The following is a 19,800-nucleotide window of genomic DNA, read 5'->3' on the forward strand; positions in this document are numbered from 1 at the left end:
ATGAACATGTCTAATACTAGTATATGGTTGGGATTGTATAGCGGTACTTCGAACATACTGTGCAACGCCCCCTCCGTTCAAATGTTTATCCCACGGAAGCGAGAGATAGACGATACTTTCGACGGAATTAGTCGTATGAGCCGTAGCTGTCATTCGGAATACCCTGTGTTAACGTTTTAGAGGTTGCATGATTAGAAAACACATTTCGACTGTCACATTCATGATCTGGTAAGCGACGCTTTGATTGGTCGGATGAGAGATCGTTTTGACGTGACCCGTAAGATGTCCTCAGATCTTTGTTCAGCGATAGCGAGAACTAAGATCTGATTTTAATAAGATTGAGTTGGTATCGTACCATGCGATATATCTGGAGATTTCGTATGATCACGTCTTTGTAACGTGATTGTCACATTCATGATGTCTTCAACATGTTGAACATTTGCCAGTAAAACGTGCTGATGGCGTCAGTGCATTCCGAATGACGTTATATCTGTGCACGATGACAAAGTGCTACTAAATATCACCAACAACATTTGCTTCGACAATGTATACCATGTCGATCGCCAAGTTTAGTACGTTTTCAGATTAGCGTTTGTCATTGGGTACTTGCCCCAAACATTTCAAATCTTAAACAATCTACTGATGCCTTCGTATCTAGCATCGTAAAACACTTAATGTTTATCCCTTAACGATCGATTGACGCTGCTATAAAATGCTCGGATGCTTTTAAATATATTTTCCCCAATAAATGTCCACTTGTGTTAATTTCACCATGCCTGAACTCAGAATATCGTAAAATTTGAAACCTCCTGCGTACATCGGTATCAAATCAATTTCTAAATATTAAATACTCAATAAACATCCCCAAATCCTAAGTAATCAAAGTACTGGGATGCAAGCTCTTGAAGGAACGGGCGTTACAGCAAAAACGCATTTCTTGGTGTTAATTCTAATTCTGTCTTTCCTAATACACCCTTTTAACATCTTCGGCTGCGCAGGATGGTCATCTGAATGACATAATCATTTAATCACGTCCTGCTTCACGTGTCATGTCTTCAGAAATAACGCATGCCATCACGTCATAGTATACTTACACAGCGGAGCAGAGTAATGTTCTAGATTGAATCCTATCGGAATGGTCTAGACGAGCATTGTTAGCGAGGCATTCAGTCAAGTCCAAGAGATTACCCAGAAGTCCACTACTAACGACTAACCCAATACACATCACGTAAGACGGGACCGGGGTCTAAATTCTCCGTCCCTGATTCAATTGAAACGGACCCTGTTCACTCTCACGTGTTTCAATAACCTCTCTCCAGCGTCCGTGATAAAAGTGAACAATACTTGGTAACAATCAATTTAGATTTCAGTGTGTAAATTGAAGACATCGTGTCATTCTTCATTACGCCCATTGCCCCCTCTTAAGAGAAAATCTGAGTTCGTTTTATCACGCCATCATCTATTCCATCATTTTGACGTTATCCATGGACAAGTGTATAGGTGTCCGTAAGGGAAATCAGTCATTGCCAACGGTGTTTATTTTTTTAGATAGGGATTGGACACTCAAAAACATGTTTTTTCTCATTCTCCCATAGTTTACGTTTGACTAGCGTTCGTTCGTTCTGACTGACACCCTCATATGTATCATGTCAATGGGAGATAGATTGTTCCTACGCAAAAACCTTTCAGTCGCGTGAGGTTCTTGACGCTATTGGTTCTCTTGTACTATCACATTACACTGTTGTCCCGTCAACTAAATACGTATGTATATACGCCATGTAAACACGTCAGGGAAAATAATTAAGATTTAAGTAATTGAAGTTCATACAGCTGAAGGGGCGGTCGGGTAGCCTAGTGGTTAAAGCGTTCGCTCGTCACGCCGAAGACCCGGGTTCGATTCCCGACATGGGTACAATGTGTGAAGCCCATTTCTGGAAGCCGTGATATTGCTGGAATATTGCTAAAAGCGGCGTAAAACCATACTCGCTCGCTCGCTCATACAGCTGAATGCCTGTTTTTGTTTCTTGACGCTGTATGGCAGAATATTCTAGATGCGATATTAAATATCAACTCACTCACTTAAGATTAACTAAATGATTATTGTGTACCTTTTTACTGGGTCAATATGTAATATAATAATATATAAATGATTGAATGGTAACATTCAATTGCATTTGAGAATCCTCACCATTCGGTCATGTTATTACATCAAATATACCTCAAACCATGTTTTTGTCGACCATTTGGGTAATATGAAGTACAGACAGTGGACATGAAACTAACGAAACAGGTACAGTAAACTACGGTTATAACGAACACGCTTATAACGAACTGACGGATATAACGAACTTACTTTTCTGGTACCGACTATTTGCTGTAGTTATGCTCTATATATGCTTATAACGAACTACGGTTATAACGAACTAAAATTAGTAGTCATTTGAGTTCGTTATAACCGTAGTTAACTGTACTGGCCGCTCAGGAATTAGATTCAGTGAGGACCTTGTATTTGGACACACGACAAGAAGGGGTGAAACTTGCACGTAGAATTGCAGCGCAATTGACCACAGAGCAAACCAAGTGAATAATGACACTCTAACTTTGTACTCGATGATGATAGCACATCCAGTCATGTTGCCTGTTTCAAGTCCAGCATTAAGCATGTCTATTTTCAAGAACAAAGGCGCACAAAGTAGATATTAAGAATGGGTGTCTTGGCCTGGAATTACATAAAACATACATACATAACAGAGGAGGTTTAATTACAGATTTGAACATGGAAAATGCCGTAAAAGCAGATTGGGATCTGACATCAAATGAGGAATGGTTTGCTTCATGATGAAACAGATGGTAATTAACCTCAGGAAATAACGGTATTTCTGGTTGCACCTCAGTCAGAAGAAGTCCCCGGAACCATTGCTCCCCATTTGGCTTCTTGCGGCAATGCTCCATCGTGATTATGTGCTCTGTTTTTCGTTCTGATCATGAATAAAGCAGAAGGACTATGCTGTGGCCGTTTCATCCTGGAGGATGAATAGATGTATGACTTTCTTTTCGGCAATTACCATCTGCCGACGTTACGTTACGGTTGAATGTTGACTTGACATTGGCGTTAGGTTCCATTCCGTTTTTATGCTAATCGAACTGCAAGTGTTTACCGCTGATGTATAATATGCATGAAGAAAGATTGAAATGGATCTACATAAACCGCTAGGATGAATTTTAAGTGCTACTGTAAGTGCTACAGATTCCTGACGGAAATGTGATATGAAAGCCTGAAAGGGTAACAACGACCTTTAGTGAAAATGTATGACTTGTACCAAACTCAATATTGAGCGCACTCGTGAGCAGACATGGGGCATTTTATTGATATGTAATCGATCATATCATGCTACCTCTCTGATTATGAGTGAGTGAGGCTTTACATGTTTATGACCCACATTGTGTTCTAGACTGAACCTAAGTCTTCAGTGGGACGGGCGATCGCTTGGACCACTGGGTTTCCAGATGGTTGAGGAATATGTTAATGAGGTCCTTAAAAGGCGTTTCTCTTCCTTATGTGTATCACTTCGAATTCTAAATGCCTTCTCTTCCTTACGTTAATGGACTCGTTAATTTATGATTGTTACATTTCGTGTTACTCACAAAAAAACATTTCAAATATTCAGTTTTTATTCCTCATCCTGTCAATTAAGAAGTGATGCTATAAATGATGGACAAAAAAACTCAAAGGGTCATGATTTTCAGTTATTCATATACAAATTATTTTCAATGGTTGCCAATGTTTTATAAATTTCTCCCTCCAAGAATGATGCCTCTGATCTTAAACATATAGAATCACTGAATTGTATATACGGTCGACATTTTGAAACATCCATGGTATGCAGCATCTGAGCCGACTGTTCCTGATGGCTCGCTGCTGCATCGCGGAAGGTTCAAAGATGGATGGGGAACAACATCCTCCATCAGAGCTCCTAATATATATAATATGTCCGCCAGTTTTAGTAGCTGTCTACTGTGTTCTCGAATCCATGACCCCGATTGTTCTTTCGATACGTCAAATGAAGGCAAGGTGCCGAACATTACCATAATATGGTTTGTACGTCTGATATAATTCATCACCACGACGCATTAGGAACTTCCCTTCAGAAAGCTTCTGCCGTGTCATTAATTCAGAACCAAATGTGTAAGACAAGGGTTGTTTCAGCGTGTTTTAAGTGATGCCGTGGCTTGTATGATTCATCACGTCATCCAGCCCTAGGTGGTAAACACAACCCCGGAAAGGAGTTACATGAGGAGGTATATTGTATTTGATAAATTGTAACCACATTCGGACAGTGTTCTATATGTTTTCTATAATTGGGATTATGGTCTGTTGAGGATAGGAATTACTGTTGCCTACTAAAATGGTCTCATGTATAATATATATAAACTATAAAGGATAGCGTTGGACTGGTTACAATTATATTTCTACACGATATTCCGCAACGAAGAATACGAAACCTGATTCGTATTTTGCCAAAACACACCACAAATGTACGAACGAAATATGAACAAGTGAACGTTGAAACAAATAGAAATGGCAATACTTCGTTAATATCGTCAATCACCCATCTCCAAACCTTAATGCAAGCTACGCATAGCATAAGACAACCATTGCAGCGTCCCTCATTCTATTCACTAACGGTAAAAAGTTCGCGTTCTTGCTTTTTATTGAGGAATAGCGATAACGCGTTCATTTAAATGAGATTAGATGCATCAAATCATGAGCTAACGTTATTATTTTTTCAGTCTCGTGCTGTAGATTTGCTGGCGCTAGACTGAATATAGAACTGGATGCGTAACAGTTGGTTAATTGCCATTCTACCACGATACTCCGAGAGAGAGAGAGAGTTTGATTTTCCTCACAGAAGAGCCAATTTTAAACTAGTTCAACAGTCGCGAGAACTGAGATGTTTTTGATGTGCAGCAAACAATCGCCATGTTTGCATGAGCGTTGTATCAATTCAACTGCCTGTGCATGGTTTTAATTTGTTGTGGCGATGTTTATTCGGTTAAAAAGCTATTTGTTTGTAGTGGGTTCACGCCTCAAAACCTGCTATATGTTGATTAATTTGCGTTTTTTGTCAAGAACTACCCTGTTCATTATTCTGAGCAAAAACGAAGAAAAATATAGAACAGAAGATAATAAAATTTACATAATTTTATAGTTTATCAATTTCCGTGCATCGGATAAATAATGTTTCCGATTTGTGTTGAATATCCATTGAAAACGTTTTGAACGTTCTGCGCAGTGACACGGCCGTCAAATTGGCATATTATCATGTGATTGACAGAATCATCCATACATACACACACAAAAATAAAAAGTAAACTTTAATATATCAATTTTTTGGCTGAATACTCACAAAAGTACTATACTATTACTTACCCTATTCTGTGAAGACAAATTGCTTGTGTTATTATTACCTCAATGTTTACACTACGCAGCAAATCAATAAGCGTCCCCTAATCATATTTTCACCATTAACTCTGCAAACCTACTTCTGGTGTATACTAGAACATATTAAAGGATCGCTCTGTGGAATACATTTGTGTTACACACTCATCTATCACTGGCATCAATTTTCTTGGCATCCATATTGGGATTGGCTTTGTTAGAGAACAACTACCTAGAATGTCTTCATGGTAACGGAGGCGCATGCATTCGTTTTAGGCGCCGCAATCCGCAGTGCTGAGTTGCGTTCCTTGGTTTAAATCAGAGTTCGCCCCGATTTTGTTTCGAGGTTTGTCCCCATTACCTTGCTCGTAGTAAACATCTGAGACCTGCATCACTTCGGGCTGTCCTGCCTTATAAACTGACTCGCCGTCAGGTAAGTGAAATATTGTTTAAAACGGCTATAAACCCAATTCACTCACTCAATGACAACGGTATAAACTCTCAAACAATGAAGAATCATGAACGACTTAATGACTGTAAGCATTGTTTTATTAAATATGCCAAATGTTATGATCAGTTAGTTGACCATTCCCTGCCACCTCAGATTCAAAATTAGTCTCAGGTACCCCTGACCCACGAGGATGATCGGTTGGTCACAATACTATGACATGGCAGATTGTGCGGCATTGTCGTAGATATTTCTTAAAATGAAATTGTTCCCGAAATTACTGGAAAAAAATTCCCTCCGATTTTATGAAATTATAAAATTGTACACTGGAAGTCTTGAAGACTTAAGCAATGGCCTAAAAACTGGTTTCTCGAACCGCAAAATTGTCTCTATAGCTAACTTCGAGCCGCCTTAGGGTGGCGACCTTCGCAAGTACCGAAATTTAACATTAGTGAAGTTAGTGAGTCCAATGTCTGTTACTTTGTTCATTTGACGTAACATGGATGTGAATACGGCAATGAATTTGATCTCAGAGATCTACATCGCATGGAGTCCTCTGTGCACGGCCACATAGTACACCACACGAAACAAAGGGTTATCTCTCTGAAATGCATCATCAATTCCAACATATTTACGCTATCGGCTATTGCGATTATAAAGATAATTGAGGTGTGCCATTTCCCTCACGACTGTTTGTTCTATTCCAACGATCACAGAATAAAACCTCATTAACCCCCCCCCCCCCCCCCCCCCCCCCGCCAGCTGACCAATTCTTCGAAACCTAGGACATGGAGAAAGCTGCTATTGATTGTGGACATAACCAATTCCATTCAGTCTTTGACCAGCGGTAATACGTAAATATATTGATGGCATTAACTTCATAAAGAGCCATTCTGTAACCAATTCCACAGGTTTATTATAAATTACGCTACCACAGAAAAGCAATAATTCCGATATGGAGCCGGTCCGAGGAGAATTGGCCAGAAGCAGCAACTGATTTAAAGACAAGTGGTGTCATATTTCTAACATTTATAAACGGCGGTGTTATAAACTGGTCCCTTTGGGAGATAAACTGGTTTTACATCCTGGGAATGAGTTTCTCACATTACGATATTCGAGGTTCAATCGTCACTTCAAGGGAATTCATTTACGGTAATGACGAACTTTTAGTCTCGGTAGCACCTAACTAAACAAACGGCTCCAACAACCGATGACCGGCCGATTAATTACTTCCTTGCATGCTGCTTGCGTGTCGGGTTTATTTCAATGACTGTCCTTCGATCATTCGGAATTAGTCTGGAAGGAAAACTAATTTGCTAGAGACGTACTTTTTTCCTTGACCCAGTTTTCCTTGGCTTGCAGTGCATGTACTGAGGGACGTATATTGATAGTTTTAGTTCCTTTTCTGAAGTAATTACATTCAAGGGAGATCACATTGACCAAGGGAACCGATTTTCCTTTCACTGCTTCATAAGTGTCACCCTCCCGTGACAGAAAGTGTTTAACACAATTATCGTAAGAATCATTCACGTCTGGGGTTTCATAATTTCGTACTTTTTAAGGATGCTGAGATTGGTTTATAACCATCAAGTATTTTATCAGGATGTGGGTTCCAGAGTTCCAACTAGATTCAGATTCACATGGGGTTTGCCTCCCACTTCAAACTGACCACTCACTCACTCACTCAGTCACGCACGCACGCACGCACTTATTTGGACAATTTTGTCTTTTTAACAGATATAGGAATATGAAAATATTCATTAACTTTGAATCCTTGTCATGTTCGTTATCCTCATCACCGATACTGGTTATTCTGTGGCGTTGACCTGTATAGTAATGTGAATGGTATCATAATCATGACAGTTCTAAATCTACCGGTCGATTAAAAGGTCATAAAATGGAATAAAATACAAAAAGTTTAAATATTTAACTGCAACTAGATTTACAAGAGAGTTCAAATTGTAGATTTACGTAACTGTTATTTAACACAAGCATCGGTTACTAGGGGTCTTAAACGTCTGATTCTCCTAAAAACTATATTTGTCACCGTTTAGTTGTAAAAAATATCTGCCGCTCCCACGAATCGGGATGTACAATTGCAAGCTAAAATCAATACTCCCCCTGAAGTAGATGGATAGTCTCTTATACAAAAACACAAGCACGTCCTTGTCTTATCTCTAAACCAAATTCATGCAAAATTTGTTGGTTAATTTAGAAACTTTTTCCGCGCTATGTGTTCACAAACATGAAATGTCGTTTACCGTTCGATGACTGTTAACAGCGTGCGTCTAATCAATAAACCTAAGCAAACCAGTTGGAAAGCAAAAATGAAAGGGAGAAAGAGTTCTTTGAAAGCGTTTCCCGTTCTATCGGAAGATTGAGGGCTAATGACATTGGCTATTTAATGTCTATTTCAGACTGTAATGTCATTAGTTGAGAATTAGAGGCCATGATTTACTTTCACAACGTTGGTACTTTATGACGTGGTAACGAAAGGGGATTTTTTTCCCATTTCAATCAATTTTAGCAAAATCAAATTGGCGAATTACCTCCCTCGTGGGGGAATGATAGTCCGTCGCATGGTTCTAATAACCGAGACTCAGTGTGTTGTCCTTGATCCGACAACGTGTGTTAAAATGTTTTGATCAGCTGTTTTTTATCGAATCCGAGTTTCAGTTTTAATGTTCTTTGATTGCGTTGGTAAATTTTGTTCATATGTTAAAACTTGATTCAGGATGGATAATAAGTGGTAGTAATTATCACCTGCCAATCTCAATACAAGTTTCTTCTTTCGGGTAGTTTTTGTATCAATTTCTTTGTGAAAAAAGCTCTGTGTTGCCAACTCATATTGCACGTTAATCAACCTCGGAGCTTAAAGAAACCTCTTCTAGAACGACTCTTTATGTACCTCAGACGTTATCTATATGTCAAATGTGAACGAAACTATCTACAAGTCTGAAGTAAACATGGCAAGTTAAAACATATTGTGACTACCTAAGCCACCACATCTTCAGTCCTTCACAGTTGAATGTCTTTCGTCAAAATTCATAACATGAACGTCCCTAAATTTACTTGCCATGTGTTAAGTTTGCAACAGCATATAACCTTTAACCTATTACCTTTTCCAGATTGCTTTAAGAAAGCGATCAAGTCATCTTTTCTATGACGTCAATTAATTGTCTTGGGAGTAGTCTTAAAACGTCACTTAAAACGGTAACATTTGTCATTATGTTCAAGTTGTCATTGTTTGAAATTAAATTATTGCTTTGTAAATGTCTGATTATAGGAATTTGTCAGTCAACATATAAGTTTCAACCTGCGAAAAAATCCTCTTAATGAGTTCAAAGTAGGGCATTAACTTTCGTAATACATAACTTGCATGAACTGAGCTAAAAAAACAAGCTGTTAGCATAATTGGAGAGCGATTTTTCTTAGCGGCTGAACCAAGGTTGAGAAAACAATGAAATCATTATTTGACGTTTGGACATGCGTTGACGTTTATTTTAGGCCAGCTGATCCGATTCCTTTGGAACGAGAAGGAAAGGAGCGTTTCTGCTCCTAAATCATAAGCATCGCCATCAAAGATGGGCATTGATTACTACTCGGCAATAAAGCAAGACTCAAAGTTGTTCCTCATTTCTATTTATTGAATTGCCATTACGAAATCAGTCTCTCTTCGTTTCGACGGTCTTAGAGGCTGAGCTTTGAAGGCGATGTGATATTATGAAGAAAGCCATGCTCTCAGGTCGGTTTTGATTTAGGTAAATTTTATTCTTTCGAGAGTTGAGTAGCCTTTTAAGACTTTCTGATGTCTTGATAGAAGTTATCTATTGTCGCAGACACGATTGCTGGTAATTTGATAGATTTGATGAGGCGATAACAGGTTTTAGTCTTTGATGTGGAAATACGTCTTCAAAGGCCTCTATGATGTATTACGAGAGCGTTATAACTTCATTGTTGAAACCGAGGCAAGGACGTTCTCTGATTTATTTCATGAATATTGATTTTATAAGAACAAATGACATGTTATGTGATATGTCAGAAGACAGCATAGAGGTAATACCTTTCCATAAATATGAAAGGACATTCAGGTCAAGGCATATGCTTTCGTTTGTAAGATATGAGTGATGATCTCTCGCCACCATGGAACAGAGTATGGAACTGGAACTATGACCATCAACGTGTGATGATCCGATTCAGGGGCTACTTCTGTGAGTGAACTTCGCATGTATTTCCCATAGGGGAAAAGGGTCTAGACTCCCGGGCAAAATAAAGTATGCACCTGTGTTTGATAGCGACTGAAAATGAAACCAATAACGAATGGTAATTCGATGGTGAAGTATTTGTTACGGGTTGGTTGGTTTGTTGTTTAACGCTGCACTCAGCAATATTCCAGCTATATGACAGCGGTCCTTTAATAATCGAGTCTGGACACGACAATCCAGTGATTAATATCATGAGCATCGATCCACGCAATTGGGATCGATGACATGCATCAACAAAGTCAGCGAACCTGACCGGCCGATCCCGTTAGTCGCCTTTTACGACAAGCATAGTCGCCTTTTATGGCAAGCATGGGTTGCTGAAGACCTATTCTACCCCGGAATCTTCACGGGTCTTGATACGGGTGTCATCCTTGTGTTTTAGACCTTAACTTTGCATTGTTCATGCGACTGTGTTCAGCCCAGTAACGTTTCGAAAACGTTTGCAATGTCTTGGTCAAATCCAATTTTCAAGTGTATACATTTTTTATGTCTTTTCCTTACAGTTAATGTGCAGTCATTTTGAGTAATTATGATTTTGGCTTCATGCTTTATGCTGATTGGCTAGTTCATGCCGTTTTTTTATTCCACGTCATATCAATGCATTGTCAAAAATAAGAAAGGATGACGATGTCAATGTCATGTCACCGGCGTTTTTATATGACGTCGTTTAAAAATTGTCGACCACAATGTTCTACACTTTTTGTCAGAAAAACAAATATGGGTATATTGTGTAACCTACTCGCACCTCGGTATTACGGAATATCCGTCCCTCCTGAAATAATGTCGCCATGGCTCTGGTCTTCAAACATTTACTCGGGACAGGTTCTTCTATCAACCTCTATCTTTCACATGGCATCAAGACATAAATATACATCAGCGCACAAACCAATTTAACATTTAAGCCCCGTTAATCATCCGATCTAATAATTTGTGACCCTGAGAGAGTTTGCATGCAGTCGTCCGGATCACAGTTAAACGATTGTAAGCCTAATTTACGGTTTCTGGCCAAGCGATAATTCGGAACATATTTAACGTTGAAGTGTGGAACAATCAAAGGCAGGTGTTACTCTGTGGGGCATAACTATAAACAATATAATAGCTAAGCAAGTGTATACCTCATGATAAAATGTATGCAGCAACAATAATTAAGGAAGAGTTTTGCCATGGTTGGTTGGTTGGTTGTTTAACGCCGCACTCAGCAATATTCCAGCTATGTGCCGGCGGTCTGTAAATAATCGAGTCTGGACCAGACAATCCAGTGATTGATATCATGAGCATCGATCCACGCAATAGAACCTGTAAACCAAGACCAGTCATCTTACAAGCTTTTGTACCTGCTCTGGGGACACGGGTGGAACAGTCATCTATGCCACCGCAATTCGTTGTGCAGAGTTGCGCCCCTTGAGCACGCCAGGAACATATGATTTTGGTTCGAATCTTGGTTCGCCCCGTTTATGTTTCCAGGTTTGCCAGCACCATACCCCTTATTATTATTTAAAAATTATAATAAAAAATGCAGCAAAGAGAGTTTAGGGGATCCTGGCACTGGATTAGCTCATCATCAGCTCATTGCCCATCTACACACAGCCCAGACAGAGAATGGGACTTCTCACATGAAGCGCTGCCTAGTTTTCGGAGAATGTGAAGATTCCTCAAGGCTTCAGCCTTCTGCATCACCCAGATTGTCAGAAGGGCTGTATTCCTGACAGCAAACCCAGGTACTCTCCCAGTGTCAGTCAACAGATTGGGAGGTACCAAAACCTAAGGCACCGAGAACAATGGGAAGTCGGACAACCAGGTACTTGGGATGCAAGCGTGACATTTCGAAAGCGAGGTCCACATATTTGCCATGATTTTCCTGAATCTTGTCAATCACATAGGTGTCAAAAGGGACAGAAAATTCAATATTATTAATATAAATGATTTCATTGGATTTATCAAAACGGACAGACGTCTGAGACCTTATGCGGGCCTTTTCCAAAGAATGTTGTATTTATCATTTTCCATTACGCCCACTACATATTCTGGGATGTACAATGTATTGACCTCTGTGTCGAAACCACAAGCATGGAGAAGACGGTAATAAAATGATCCAGCCACTCCATCATGTCGCTTAAGATAGTGTCTTTGTGCCAGAGCTGGGCATCCACAGTGTGTTGGACAGTCTCATTAAATTCCTTGCATAATCTACATTTCATATTTACATTTTGATGATAAATCAAACATTGACGGTTTCGAGTGGGAAGTGACTGGTCCTTAGCAGCAAACAGAAAGCCGTCTGTTTCACTTTTCAGGCCAACCGACTTCATCCAAGCGAAGAACTCGGGTTGCCACATTTCTCAACAAACTGCACATAAACTCGATATAGTTGTCTTTCAGATAGCCTTTCCTTGAAAAACTGAGTCAGGGCCATTTGATAAGGAACTTCGCTTGGTTGACACTCATTTCTGTACCGTCCAGCAGAACAGATCATCAACAAATCAACATTAACATTGAGTTATGTCCCACATCCTTAGTACTAGTAGTGGTAATAGTAGTAGTAGTAGTAGTAGTAGTAGTAGTAGTAGTAGTAGTAGTAGTATCAAATGATTATTGATTGTATTGCTACAAAAACGTTGATCAGTAGGTTACTCGTGTAGATTATGGTTATCGTGTATGCTATTATCTTGATTTCTAATACCTGTCTTCTCGTTACAGCAAAGACCGATCAAGCAGTCTTTCTGTGGATCCCTCCGACGCGATGCACACTGGAAATGTCTCATTCTAACCCTCCTCATCTACGGGTGTCTGTCTGCCATTGCCTGGTGTAGACTGGCTGTCGTCAAGCGAGTAATACAAGAGTACTACTCCTTCACTCGCAGCCACATCGACAGGACCAGCCCATGCAACGACGGTTATATCTACATCCCCGTGGCTTTCGTCATCATGCTCTACCTTGTTTACCTCGTGGAGTGCTGGCACAGCCATACACGGATAGAGCTGCAATACAAGGTGGATATCAATTCAGTGTACGATAAGGTCCTGCAAATGAAAGATGCTATTCCCATCATATGGTGGAAGGCTATTTGTTACCATTACGTCAGAAGGACCCGACAAGTAACGAGATATCGCAACGGGGACGCTTTCACGTCGACCCAGGTTTATTATGAAAGAGTGAATTCGTGTACGGCCGGATCTGCGTTTAATTTTACCCATTGTGGAGTGAAGGATATATCAAAGTCGCTCGTTGGGTTAGAAGAATACCCAGCCACAAAGATCAGATTCACAAAAGGCTTCTCTTTTTCGACTATAGAATCTGAGTGTGAGTTTGAGGATCAGAGAGCTCAGTTCTTTCAGGACTACGAATCAAGAGACGATTACATGGAAGGAAGGGAAGGAATGGATCTACTAAATGTCAACTTCAAAGAATATATGATTGCATTCGCTGATCCAGATAATCTGCCTTGGTATGTGTCCCATGTGATATTCTGGCTGGGATCCTTTCTTCTCCTTTCTTGGCCTTTGCGTGTGATTATTGAATACAAAACAGCCCATTTGCATTACCACGTTCACAAGTTGTTTGGTACTAATTTAGTTAATCAGCCAAACCCGATTTCTAGAGTGAGTACAATGAATAGCACAGATCTGGAGATGAATATACGTAATAATAACGCTATTGTGCCCAGCTATTCCGAGGCAATGCTTCTCGAACCCTCTTTACAAAGGTTCACTTCCGATGCAAATGGAAATATCAGTTCATCAGGATCAGCGACGCCAAGGAGTTTAACATTCTCTGCATTACCGCCTTCAAGGAGTAGTGGCTTTATACGTGCGTTTTTCTCCCGTGATGTCCTGTCGAACGTTCGGAGATACAACAGCTGCACGGCGATTACCGGAAATACGCGAGTGGTAAGTCGAGCAGACGATAATCTGTCCGGAAATGAGGACGATGACATCAACAATTCCGGTTCAAACCGAAGGAGACGGAGACGAAAGAGGCGAAAGCGTCCCACAAGTTCAATCACTTTCGCTCCTGCTATGCGTAACACAGTACTTCCACCCACCCCCGAGACACCCGAAGATCACATCATATCGATGCATCCGTCTGCGTCTTCCGTCTCAATGTCAAGGTTAAGTAGCCGAGGTGGTCTTAACGACAATCCGTCATTCGTCCAGGACAGTCCGCGTCACGTGACACATAATGCCGTTAACGCAGACAGGCGACCCACTTGCCCAGTGAACGGAAATCAAACCAGTGTCGTCAGACCATTACACCATAGTCATTCATACGACAACCCTCTAATGTCCAGTGTTGATCAGATTGACACTGATGATATGCAAACCTCGGGGACAGGGGACGACGAACCTCCACCGCCACACTATGAGGAGGCCCTGCAAATGCAAAGGGTAAATGACGCAGCCGACGGACCCCCGACCCAGTACCCAGTGGGGGAGGAGGCAGCAGGTCAAGGACAGGACAATCGCCGTCTCCTGTCCCCAAACACAGCACAAAGACATTACCGGACAATTCATTGCATGGAGACGTCGCTGTGATGACGTCGAGACTTCAGTTGTAACGAGTCGAATTAACAAAGGTCAGGCAGAATCCTGTTTAATGTTTAATATGAATCGTTAGTTTCTGCTATTGCGGAAACCGTTATCGTTCAGTGGTATTTTAGAAGCTATCAATGAATTATTCTCATGTACTTCAGATGTATTCTTTCAATGCCAGGTGCTAGCATCACACAAGTGATTGACAGCTGGGTTATGGTTAATTTGTTTAAATAACATTTACACAGAGATTAACAAACAGAGTGACAAATGATGACGGGATGATGGCGACAACTTGCATGATAAACGATACAAGCATCTTCACCGAAACGTAGCATTGAATACACAAAGAAGCTGAGCGCTGTCTTTATCTGTTAATAAGGAAGTCCTTCTCTGTCTGGCCATCTTCATCAACACTGGTAAGACGGTTTGGTGAAGCTGGACAATCAGCTGTATGAAGCTTCATCAGGGTGCTAGTATTTGCACCCATAGATGAAGAAGTTGCCCTCCGAACAATTGCTTGGTTTTAATATTAAGGCAATATGTGAAGCTGCTCATATCTTCATTTCCATTGAAGATCCTAATTCAATGAGTAGGTAAGCTTGGAAATCTTGCGACTCTGAAAATATGTATTGATGTAAAGTGTAGCAGTAATATACTATCCAACGTTTGACAAGGATACTAAGATGGGAAAGTCTTGACAAGACATACCAACTAAATTACAAATACATAGATTTGCATGTTCTGGGATAAAAGCAATGTCACATTCGAAAGTTTATTAGTATCGTCATATATTACATTATATTTGGTCTGGTATATTTAGAATTATGCGTATCATTATCAAATACTAAACAACCAAGTTGATGTTGTTTATCAGTACATATCATTTTCATTTTGATTCAATATTGCTATGACGGATGACAAGAAGACAGTACTTAATATTAAGGCGTAATTTGAATGGATTAATCGATTTATGACAATCAGTGAAATTGTTAGCAAAATTTGTACATAACATCAGTTCACCTAGATGGTTTGTTTTTTTAAAACTTCTTAATTGAAAAGATTTTATATTTGATGAACCTATGGGCTTATATGCTCAGAATCTTTCTCAAGCTCAAAACATTTCTTACAAGCTGCATGTATGTACAGATATTATGTTTCATTTTAAATTATATATTATGCAAGTGGAACTATTGTATCAATTGTGTCCAGCGTGTTTCAGCGTCATCTCCGAAGGATACTGTTGTGCATCATCCAGTTCGAACCAATTACCATCACAATAGCCGCTACATCAAACCGGTCTTCTGATCATTTTTTAATGAAGATGCAGCTGGCTACGTACCTGCTCTTATCTCGTCATGCGTAGATGGTAGATGTTATAGGAACAATTTGGACATATATCGCAGCGCCAAAATGTGTTGCTTCCTTCCGCCCGTTTCACGAAAGCGATGTCTTCGCAAAGATGTCCGCTAACGGATACCTGGTGCATTTTGGGTAACTCTCCGGTGTTAACCGTCAGCAATTCGGCCAATGGAAACCACGCATTTTGGTACTGTGAACCATGCAAATATGATGATTTTCATGTTCATTATTGATTAAGGCAATTGTGATTAATTGCACTCTAAATGTACAATGTTGCCTTTGAGGTATATTTATGCAATAAGGTGCAAATGTGCAATGACATTTGCACTTTCCAATAAACGTGTGACGGAAGCAATTATTATATAGCAGTGTGCAATATTGCTTATATTTCAAGGTTGATTTCGTCAATTTCAAACGTCGATCCCAGTAAATCAGGCGCACACGGTCGGTTCAATTGTCAGCATTTCCATTCTGAAATGCATATTGCCTTTATTTGTGACTGGCAGCTTGCCATGTATATTGAAGGCTTGGCGTGTTTCGTACGCGATGGTGTCATCGGTGAATGGAAAACGTTCATGGAAATGTTTCTGAAAAACTTACAGTCGTCATTCTTGGATTAACAGAATAACTGATCAAAAAAGCACGAGAGAAGATGCAGGCTGTTCTTATAAAATTGTTATGTACATTGTGACAGGTAATATGGTTATTTGATACTGATGCTTCTAAGTATTCAGACTATTTTGTGTGTGTTCCATTGCTCGTAAATGGTGTTCTGGCACTGGAAAACATTGTTAATCAAATAAGTTTTGCATCAGGAAATAGTTTCGGGTGTCTGAAACAAAGACAAATGTCAGAATTCCGATTGAGTACGTTGCTTTTTTAATGTTTAACTAAGAGTGAGTGGGTGATTGAGATGGGTTCTTCGCCACTTTGAACAATATTACTGTTAAATCACAGCGCGTAAACTTGGGGAGTAGAGCCAGATGTGATCCAGGTCTCTGTGAAATTCACAAACACCGACATGGTGCTGACAAACCTAGAAACATAATTGGGGCGAACCGGGATTCGAACCCACGATCCTGGGACACAACTCTGCATAACGAATTGCGGCGCCATAGACGACTGGGCCACCCGTGTCTAGTGTTTGACTTAGAATGTCTGCTGTTTACTTAGAAAACTCGGACGGTCGTGGTGCTTTAAAAACATATTTAATGGCAACATAACAGCAGTCCAACTGACATGACTAAATGTTGATATCAAACAAAAGTCAATTACAATCGAACTGAACATTTTATCGATATGTGGTTCAAAAATATTAAAAGTTAAATACAATTAATGGTACTTTTATGTAAAACGCTGTGAGCGACGGAGGTGATAACATGGCGTTGTAAACACTGGCCCTATATTTTTCATTTAAAGAGATTTTAAAAGTGTCTATCTGATAAAAACTTCTGTACTCCTGATAGAGGCTAGAGGACATCCTTTAAGGTAGTTATTTGTACATACGCCTAGTCCCCACACAGATATACTTGCAACCCGTGTTCTGGGGACTATTTAAAGACTGTGAAAAAAATGGCTATGTTCTGAGTAACGGTAAACAGCTCGAATAATACAGTCACCAACAGTGGACGGGAACATTTCTGAAATCTTGTTGTTTTTTTGTAGGATCATTCATTGTAGATAAAACTACTCATATGGTTTTTTTAAAACTATATTTCCGCTTGCAAAAATACATTCCTAGATGCTACAGTAACAGTGAACATTTCCCTTTGGTCATTCATTTTTTAAAGTAAAGACGAAACGGAAAACTAATCGTCTTTTTTTAAATTCCAAAAGGGTGTCTGAAACATGAAATATTCAGTCAAATGTCTTTTTGTGAATAAGTATAAGAGATATTCAAATTACAAGTCTCGAACACAGATGTGACATTTGTAATTTCCTTCAAAACCGAATAGGGGTTAGCGTGAGGTTTAACATTCATTCATTCGGACCGTTAATGACACTACCAAACTGAAGTAGATGCGTCGTTTTCAGCGTTAAGGGGATTTAAACCTTAACTGTAAACTTCTTGTCATCTCAACCCGCTGTCATAACCCAAAAAATGGTATGGCTGTTGCCAGATTTTTCATATAAATGAGAAAGAATAATGCTATGCTAATTACAAAACCAGCATGTCTCGGATAGACGACAACGCTAAATTGTAAAGATAAAGCTACAAAGTTACTCTACGAAGAGGCTAGTTTTAGAAATATTGGGAGCGTTTTTTTTCTGACATTTGTACATGAGCTAGTCTTTAATCCAAGCCGCTTTTCTTCGGAGGCGTAAAGTAAACAACAGCGACAAAACCTTTTTTCTATAATCACAATATAACACGTCAACACCAGGGAAGAACCAGTCTCAATTATACACCGAAACAGACTCCAATTGGCGTAAAAAGCAAAATAGTGGTGACAATTGAATGAACACTGAAAATCAGTGGTGACATGCTGTTCTAGCTTCCACCACTCGCACAATTTGCAAAAAAAGTGTTTGTTTGTTGTCTAACAACAGCACAACAATACTCATTCCATACGATAATCTCGATTGCATTAGTCTGACTATATCATATATGATACCAGGTGTTCGCGTAAAGATAAACGAATTCTGCCCCATCAGTGGCACCATTTACAAACACATGCAAAGGCAAGTCAATTGTTCCCCTGAACACTGGAACATATGGTACAAGTGAAAGTAGGTAAAGACAACTCAAGGTCATCTTGGGACAAAGACTAAAAAGGTCCTCATCTAACCATTTCCAATGGAAGCTGAACAGAATATTCTGAAGAACAAGGAATCGATTTGCTGAGGGTTAATAAGCCATTATGGAAGTGTCACAACTTGTTAATCAACTTGGTGACCCGTGTACAGTTATTATGATGCTATTTTTACATAAGCTGTCATCTTGGTTTGAGTGATGACGTATCCTCGTCGTAATGATGACCTGCGACCAGATGTCCTATGTCCCAAATGGAAAATGTTGCTTGTGGTGATTTTGTGATGAACTGTTTGTAGTTTTGTGATGAACTGTTTGTGATTTTGAAAACGATGAGACCTGGGTATTGAAAGGTGTTGAAATCATATCTTTGTTATTTATTTTTGTTGCGAGTGAGAATCAAAGTGTTTTTGCTGGTAAATATGCACCGATTGGAGACTTTTGGTCAATAATGAAATAATGCACCTTTGTTCACATGAATTATTATACTGATTTTTACATAAATAATAAAATGAACATCTAAACCGTGTTTGTTATAACTTAGGGTTTCATCACATGAGTACTGCAAACCACACCATCTTCGCTCCAAAACATACATCTCACAGATGATTGGCAAACACAGTAAGAAATACGGTCGGTACCAGGTCATTTGGCCGGGTACGATTCAATACATTTCTGGAATTCTTGGTACTTCAATGGAAAAAACCCGCATGCACAGGAACTGGTTATCTGATACCATTGCTTACTCTCTGGGTAGTTCTACTACGGATTTTGAACATCATCTATAGCTGAATGGAAGTATCGTGAAGAGAATATACAGTACGTGAGTAAGGGTTTTTAAGTTCCGCGCATGCACGTGTGTGTGACTGCTTGTACAAGTTCTGATTTGGGTAGCCTAGTTGTTTAAGCGTTCGCTCGTCACGCCGAACACCCGGGTTCGATTCTCAACATGGGTATAATGTGTGAAGCCCATTTCTGGTGTCCCCCGCCGTGATATGGCTGG

At 39.7% G+C, this 19,800-nt stretch overlaps 1 protein-coding gene across 1 annotated transcript in view; it reads left to right on the forward strand.

Annotated features, from left to right (window-relative positions):
- The window catches only part of LOC124152830 (transmembrane protein 151B-like), an 84,066-nt gene extending 64,759 nt beyond the window's left edge, over positions 1–19,307 (forward strand). The window contains exon 2 of the mRNA XM_046525877.2: positions 12,851–19,307. Coding sequence (XP_046381833.1) covers positions 12,851–14,686 — 1,836 coding nt within the window. The 3' untranslated portion in view covers positions 14,687–19,307. The remainder of the gene's footprint in view (positions 1–12,850) is intronic.
- The last annotated feature ends 493 nt before the right edge of the window (positions 19,308–19,800 follow it).

Source organism: Haliotis rufescens, unplaced genomic scaffold, assembly GCF_023055435.1.
Source record: "Haliotis rufescens isolate VD_foot unplaced genomic scaffold, xgHalRufe1.0.p SCAF_3, whole genome shotgun sequence".
Lineage (NCBI taxonomy): Eukaryota > Metazoa > Mollusca > Gastropoda > Lepetellida > Haliotidae > Haliotis > Haliotis rufescens.